General features: G+C 37.2%; 1 protein-coding gene across 1 annotated transcript; it reads right to left on the bottom strand.

The window, feature by feature from the left end:
- Positions 1-292: 292 nt before the first annotated feature.
- Positions 293-7,401, bottom strand: LOC147847811 (putative galacturonosyltransferase 13). The gene is made up of 5 exons (XM_087338806.1): positions 7,258-7,401; positions 6,997-7,152; positions 6,319-6,906; positions 1,418-1,720; positions 293-637 (listed from the first exon to the last, which is right to left on the bottom strand). The coding sequence occupies exons 1-5, from the start codon at positions 7,384-7,386 to the stop codon at positions 353-355; spliced, it is 1,461 nt and encodes a 486-aa protein (XP_087194932.1). The 5' UTR covers positions 7,387-7,401; the 3' UTR covers positions 293-352.
- Between the last annotated feature and the right edge of the window lie 539 nt (positions 7,402-7,940).

Here is a 7,940-nt window from a genome sequence, read left to right as displayed (position 1 = left end):
AACAAGCAGAAGAATAGCATTTATTCTCAGCTTAACTATTACTGTCTATTTGAACATGCCTTTTATCCTATTTAGGTAGGATTCAAATCGTCATCTAATTTTAAGACCAAAATGTAAGAAAAGAATGCAGCTTTCATATAAAAAACAGTTTATTCAGCTTCTTCCAATAAATATAATATGTATGCTCATCTCAAATTTCTACATTTCATTCGTCTGTGTCTTTTGATTATAGATACATATTAGGATAGAGAATTCCAAATTGAATTGAAGTGCCACCTAGTCACTGTAGTAGTGAGACTCAAAAGAATGATTTATTCCATCCCCAAAAACAAAAAATATATATATCGTTACGTTAGGAAGCGAGAATGTTACAATGCTGAATGAACTCATTGGAGTAGTTTACATACTTTGTCCAGAAAAGTTTCAATTCTGGAAATGCAATGTCAAGCCATGGTTTTGCTTGCCCATTGTAATGAATTACAGCCGCATGTTGTGCAGTCTCGAGATCTGTCTCAGGTTGGTAGCCTAATCCCAACATGTGCCATGAAGGATCAATGGGATGTACATACCCATCAAAGGCAATCAGTGAAGGAGGAAGAGTTCCAAGCCGCCACAATGTAAGATTTGAATTAATATTCTGCACAAACACATCAAAAGCAAACCACACAATCAAAAAATGTTTTAGAAACTTCAAAGACATTCTTTGATTTCTTTCTATCTAAGAATGAAGAAACTGAAGTCATCAATTCAGGTACATATATAGGTATGAATAAGCCCAACAGGAATAAGCGTAGTTCAGCTTATCATTTACAACTTAAAAACATGCATTTGTGATATAAACATGCAATAAGAGTAGTAAGAGAGGTACCATTGAATATAAATATGTAAACCAAAAGTTTAAATCTATGTGTACTTAAAGAAATATATGCATATTATACGTGAGTCTCATTCAAAATCAACTTAACCTAAGGCTTTATCTCAACAACCACAGATTTTGTCAAACACTATCATATTATTACTGCCAAAGGATATGTGAAAGGTCAGTAATCTAGCATTCAGAAAAAGTAATCCTATGGACATGAACCATTTCCCTGAGTTGTTTATCCTTATTTTTTATATGCCAATGGGTGTTTTAAACAGATAATTCTATCACCTCGTCCAAAACTATAGCACAACCATAATATTAGAATTACGTATATAACATTGTGAATAGCTGAACCAATCAATGAAAATTTCAAATTTATCCAGCTCCTTACCAACTATTTATAAAGACAAGTAATGAATTTCATTATGTCGCATTCATTGTTCAAATATTGCTCTAATCACAAACACTTGTACCAAAGCATCATAACATACACTTAAAAGTCACCAAATACCAAGAACCAGATATTTCAGGATAAATACAAAAATTATTTACCTGTTTGACCCAGTGATGATAAACTTTTGTGATGTCAGATTTCCTCCATGCTTCCAAATCAAAAATATTCATCCCATATGCCCAGGCACACTTTTCTGGATCAAAGTTCTTTGCAATAAGAGGATTTTGGAAATTGAAGTATGTCCTGAAGTGTTTGGACATCACTCTAGGATCATCTCCTCTACATGTCTCTACTGCTCCATTGACTTTTCCTTCTAAGTCAATATCCCAGAGTCCAGAAAGGTCATGTTGAATAACAACATCATCATCCAAAAATACCACTTTTTTTAGCTCTGGAAACAGCTGTATATCAAAAAAAAATTATAAGCTTCTACACAGTAAATTTGGAACTTTTTTTTCTCTCTGCTGTGATCACATGAACTTGGAAGTATCAATTAAAAAATTATGTATGCACATTGTTTTCTCTTACAACCGATTTTGTCACCATCCATTGACGCACAAAGTAAACAAAGAAAATACCCATGTGTCAACATTATTATCAACGAGTTCTCCATTTAACAAAACTTTGTTGAGTTCTTTCCTATTTAAGACTTCAAGTTTGTTCTACTTTATTAATCTTCATTTTCTTGTGGATTAGCTAGTTGTGCGTAGTCATGAGCCTCAGTTCTCACTCACCCATGGTCCTTGTGGAAACATCTCTCTCTCTTGTGCAGGACATTTTCGTTTTTGTGTCAATCTCAAACTCTTGTTTTAGATTTGCATATACTCAAGCCTGCTGTTGGAGCCATTCTTGACATCATATCAGAGCTGTAGGCTTTAGATCCTACATCTTTGGGAATTTGCAAACCATTTAAAAGCAATCTGCGAATATTGGGGTTCAAGAGGGCACTGAAAGATCAGTGTGTTTCTGAGTGAAAGTGCTCAACCCACTCATAACAAAGAGGAATGCAAGGTGGGACTGTTTCGGTTCCAGCCAAGAGGAATAACAGTATAGCTCTTTTGATAGATTCTTGCCTCACCAATAACTACATCACAATTGTGACCTATTGGCAGAAGAGATGGTGTATAGAATTCCTAAGGATTCTTTGGATAAAGACTATAAATAAAGTTTTTACAATGGATGGAAAGGTTGATCACAGCTTTGCCACAATTTTCCTCAGCTAGACAATTAGAAGGGTAGAACATTATGCTATATGCAAGGTATTGATAAGTCAGTACTTGAAACAAATAATTTGTTTAGGATGCTGTCTGAACATTTTCTCTGGGATGGTGTCTAAACATTTTCTCTGGGATGGTATCTGAACAATTTCTCAACCTTCTTTCCCAAGGACAAACGGATTCTTCGCCATCCTCATCAACTAAAAGGATTATTTACGAACAACAAACAGAACATGAGATCAGCTAAATGTCTGGAGTCATGCTATTATCTTCCGCAATTTTACTCTGGCTTTGATTGAAATGTAATGAAGCTATCTGAACCGGAGATATTTGGCTCCAATTGGGAGCAGTCTACAATTGGATGGCTTTGATAAAGCGGACAACACTTGAGTTTCCAAGATTTCTTTTAATGTTTTTCGAAATTCATCAAGGTGTTATCATCTTCTTGGCGTTTGATATAGATTAAATTGCCCTTTCAGCTAGAGACATTTCATCTTAGCTCTTGTTTCTTTCTTTCACATGCCTGGCTCATGCAGTGACTGGAAGCCCTTAGCGTCCCAAAAGATATGCAACGGGGAATCCATTCACTATATGCATCAATGTCCTGAAAAGTGTATGCCCTAATGGGTTGCTGGAGGTCAGCAAGGATGGTAATACAAATATTACCAAATGCCGATGGCATTGTGTCAATCTCCAACTACCTAAAGAGACTACAAAACCATCAAGTTGCTTTAGAATCATTTTGTGTCTAGACAGATTTGTCAATAAACCTTGATCAAACTCAAGTTATGGTGTTTAACACCATTCATGCATGGGTAACAAGATCAGACACAGCATTCTTCTTGGCAGAGGAAAAAGTGGCATACGCAGAATCCTATAGAAACCTAGGAGTAACATTCACAGGACCTCAGTTCTCTGCATAGAGGGCTATTGTGCTCAGCTTTCTCATGTATATCCAGCCCTTTCGTAAAACAATGTCAACATACACAATTCAAAGAACCATGAACTAAGGTGTGGTTTGATACACTCATAACAACTCTTTTCTACAGAGCAGGAACTTGGGGACAGAGCCTTCTATGACTAGATAGATTTGGAGAGACCATTAGTCTTGATGATTGCCATACAATAATGAGGAAAATATTGGTGGCCCATGATAGAACCCTAGGTGGCGATGAGATTAGTCCCAATATTGATTGAGGTATTATTCTGATCAGTGACTGGTATTCAATGGATTTGGGAGCTCCCAAAGCACGGGTACTCAAGTCAAGGATACATGTCATTAAAACAACTGGTTGAATATGGAGATAATCATTCTTGATAAGCTAAAATGCAAAAACAGCATAAAATATAAATGCATTACCCTGTCCAATATAGCTTGGATTGTCCAAATTTGGACATGACAACAGTGGAAAATGATACGGTGATTTGATCTGTTATCTTAAATTTTGAATAATGCAAGAACATGGGTCAACCCCACAACATATCTTGGTAGGAAAATGGCCCACTATAAGACATACAGCATAAGATGGATTAATCATCAGGACTTTATCTATGTATACACATCTATGACATACACTACATAGTATGAAAGGGCAGCTAAGGACCTTTTCACATCAGTTGAAGATTGACATAGGCACACATGCCCACAGATCTATAAAAGGATGGTCTGCAAATTGCACGATCAGGGATGGAATTGATAGAACAATATGTTTGCCATTATGCATTTTTAAGAAATGAGAAGGAGATACCACCGCCTATTCAAACAAGGCCTTGGCCCACTATGCAAGGCAATGGAATACAGAATGATGGTACTTGGGTCTATTCTTGCTAGGACTCAAGAGAGAGAAAGCAACTATTGAAAGACAGCAATACAAGCACGGCAACTGATCCACAAATAACCATACAACTTTCTTTGGTTCCATCACTCCAAAGTGGTTACAATAGATTTGGGCAATAGTGATTTGGAGTGCACATAGGCCCTAGTCATCTAGACCACAGTCCCATCAGTCATCATTAACAAATAAAGCCTATTATATCCCTGCACGGATGGTGCTTTCCTTGCTTAAGAGACGCTTCCATCTTGGATCGGCCCATGTTTGATATCTTTCAAACGTGGAAGTTTCAGTCTATCCAAGACCAGAATCTTAAGTGCTTAGCTAATGAGACTCTTTGCTACCATATATTTAGTCATATTTATTTTGGTTTGTTCTTAAAGATGAGAGACAACATTTAAAATATAGTCTCTTGTTTGGTCTCACAGGCTTCTTTCTTTCAAAGATGGAAAATAAGATCCTTGCCTTTCTGATCTCAAAAGTAATAAACTTCTGTCATATGATCCAGGGTAAGAGCTTAATGGAAAGCAATCAACACAATGTGTTCAACAGAATCACAAATAAAACCATCTTGTCACAGGTAACTTGAGTCATCAAGTTCTCTTGGCAAAAAAAGCAAAAAAGTCTTCCCCAGAATATCAACCATACAAGGGGTCTCAACTGAATCCATTCTCAACCATGGTTCATAAGTTAAGGCAAAAAATGATGGTCTACATTAAGACTTCTCCTCCCTGTTGCTTGTCTTACCCAACCAATGACATCATCCGGCAGCCAAGTGCAAATGGGTACATTGGGATTTGGGTTTGTTCGCATTTGATGCTTTTGACTATCCCACTCTCCTCATCTTCACTATATACATGCGCTCATTGTACGACATAGCATAACAACTGTCTCACTTTCTGGATAATGATAATTAATTTTGTTTAGGTAGTAATGATTATTGTAATATACATCAATCCACAATCAATTTCCAACATGGTGACCAATGCAATTATGTTTAGTTTAGCATTTGACTAAGTAGACACTGTAGAAAATCCTTGCATAAGCCATTCAATGAAGCCATGATGACATGCAAAGAATTTTACTTTTCAGCAAATACTTCCACTAAAAGAGCACAAGTTGGCAGCATAACAGAGTACAGGTAAAGGACCAGGTGTCAAAACACAATTTGGGATAGGCATTTGAAAATGCAAAGTTAATTGTACCAGAGTGTGATATGCCAATGCTTCTAATGAGCCATGACAGGGTGCAACCCATTGGCCCGCATAAGACGAATGCAACCCCATTGTGGACGAAAGCCTTAAGAAAAGGGTGAAGAATCTTAAGTGTTCAAAAGAATCTGTGCTATGCAGAGTCAAAAACTCATGTAGTAAGTGTCCTACACATATTTTGATGTGAGGCTCATTCAAAGAAGAAATGTCGAGATAACCCAGCATTATTTAATATTGACATGAGTTATCCAAGAATCTACTCTAGCTAGAAAACATGTCAAGTCTCACCAGAGTAAAGATCGTTTGTGAAGGGACAAACAAAAGTTAATTGAAACTGTGCAGACATAAGTTTGAATCTGCAGCTAAATTCAGCAACTGTGTCTCAGTTCAGAGTGATGCACAGATATCTAATCAATGTTGGCTAGCACAAAACCAAAACCTCTACCACTTTCTAATAAACCAATGTAGCAACGATTTGGCAAATTTCTTACTTCCTTCCAGCTTCCTTTTCATTCCTATGCAAAATAATATGTGATTGGCAGGCTGGCAGTCTAGTCTCCTAGCTTTTCCTTTCCTATCCTGTAAGAAATGATTAAACCGAAACCTTTTCTGTCCGATAACAGAAGCACAATACGTTTTTGAATGCATAAACATTTTACCCCTAAAGTTAAAACAGTGACAAAACATGCTAGCAGTAGATTTTACCATAAATACACTAGTTTTTAAGATAAAACATTACCTCTGGGAGATATATGCGGAGATGGTTCAATATTGAGATGTACGTAGGACTACGAGCTTGCAGCTTTGATGCAAGTAGCTTCGGCGAGTCATTAAAATCTGCCCCAGTAGCATGATCTCCGTGGTAGTACCACAGAAGATTGTTGTGATTTTCTAGAGCCTCTAGTACAGGAACATGTTCCTTTGTTAACCAAGGGAATTGATGAACACCTTTCACCTCGACAATGGCTGGTGGTAGAGGGTACAATGCAAACCATGCATGCATAGCTGCATAGGTTTTCCTGTCAGTGATAACATGAAAGACGACCATCGAGGGTTTTTTCGCATTCTTTACCATCGATGACACAACAACAGAGGCTGCAAGCACATTGTCTGTAGCCATGACGAAGTGATGGAAACTGTTGTTTACCAGATGGGGCACTAGCTCCGGCGATGGCAACTCACATCGGGCTCTCGCATTCGAAGTGTATTCGGTTGTTAGTTTCAGAGATAAACAGTGTAAACCTTTGGGAATTCCTGTTGATGCAAAGTGCCTGTACAATGTCTCTTGAACCTTTGCTTGTTTCGCTCGTTTATCAGACGCTTCCACCTTAGAAAAACAAGAGAGATCGTTGGTCAGATTGGTAAGGAGAAACTATCGATTATAGTATCAATGGCATATGAAAGGATGTGAGCAAACCATGGCCTTGAGTTTTATAAGTGAAGTTCGGCTATCCAAAGTCTTTGTCCTAACCTCCGTAATGAGGTCTTCAAAGGACTCTGGAATGACTATTCCTTCAGGGAGGGGTTCTGTTGCTGCCTTTGTGAGCAAAGAAAGGATATACTTTGAATCTCTCTGGGCATCAAGAAGAAAAGTAAACAGGACATTAAGAAAACAGAAAAAAACATTGACTTTCTTTTATGAGAAGGAATTGCACACGCCATTCAAATAACGCCTTACCACACTAGGATCCAGAGGTCCCCACTTCCTGATCAGCAAGCAGTCTAGTATAGTAGAGCAACATGACAAAGCCCAGTTTAAGGGAGCAAATATTAGTATGGTATTCAATAATTCATGAAAGCTAAACATACATCATCCACAACAAAAATGGTGTAAATGATTCTAGTTTTATTGTGTGCTGAAGCTGCAATACATGTGTTAATTATTTATATATCTTATTAAACAGAACAAGGTGATCCGAAAAAATACTTCATTACTTATATAGATTGTAAGAATGATACAAGTGTATACAGGAACAGTGATTTTCTGAATTTCAAAAACCCTGAAGGAAAAATGTTGCCACACTCAACAAAGTTGGAGTTTTATGCATGTTAGAATCCTTGGTATATATAGAAGTTTGATGCAAGTCTCAACTTTTCCTCATGGTTCTATTAAAGGGAACATTTTCTCAACGACATCACTTGGCCTTCACAAAGGAAACTTTTTGGAACACAATATTAGAAACCAAAATGAATCAGTTTGTTTTCAAAAGTTCACGTTGGTCACAGCTTGAAAGGTGAAGAGAGATATGCCATACTCAGTAAATAGCTAAGATAAATATAGAAGCACATACAAAAGGGTTTTCCATCAATCCTCTCTCTTCTACATCTAATCAGTAAACCACGGCAAATTTGGCACATGTT

The sequence above is a fragment of the Azolla caroliniana genome, unplaced genomic scaffold (genome assembly GCF_043228905.1).
Source record: "Azolla caroliniana isolate FFs.n. ecotype wild unplaced genomic scaffold, voAzoCaro1.0.p SCAF_636, whole genome shotgun sequence".
Classification (NCBI taxonomy): Eukaryota; Viridiplantae; Streptophyta; class Polypodiopsida; order Salviniales; family Salviniaceae; genus Azolla; species Azolla caroliniana.
Note: the sequence above shows the minus strand (reverse complement) of the source record. Positions and strands in the feature narration are given on the sequence as shown.

What these genes read in the sequence shown, in the direction of transcription:
- LOC147847811 (XM_087338806.1), bottom strand. Translation starts at nt 7,386, where the DNA reads ATGTTTAGCTTTCATGAATTATTGAATACCATACTAATATTTGCTCCC. An exon ending in TTATAAAACTCAAGGCCATG is followed by an intron (nt 6,907 to 6,996) that starts GTTTGCTCACAT and finishes TGTTTTTCTAAG; the next exon opens with GTGGAAGCGTCTGATAAACG. An exon ending in TCCGCATATATCTCCCAGAG is followed by an intron (nt 1,721 to 6,318) that starts GTAATGTTTTAT and finishes TTTGATATACAG; the next exon opens with CTGTTTCCAGAGCTAAAAAA.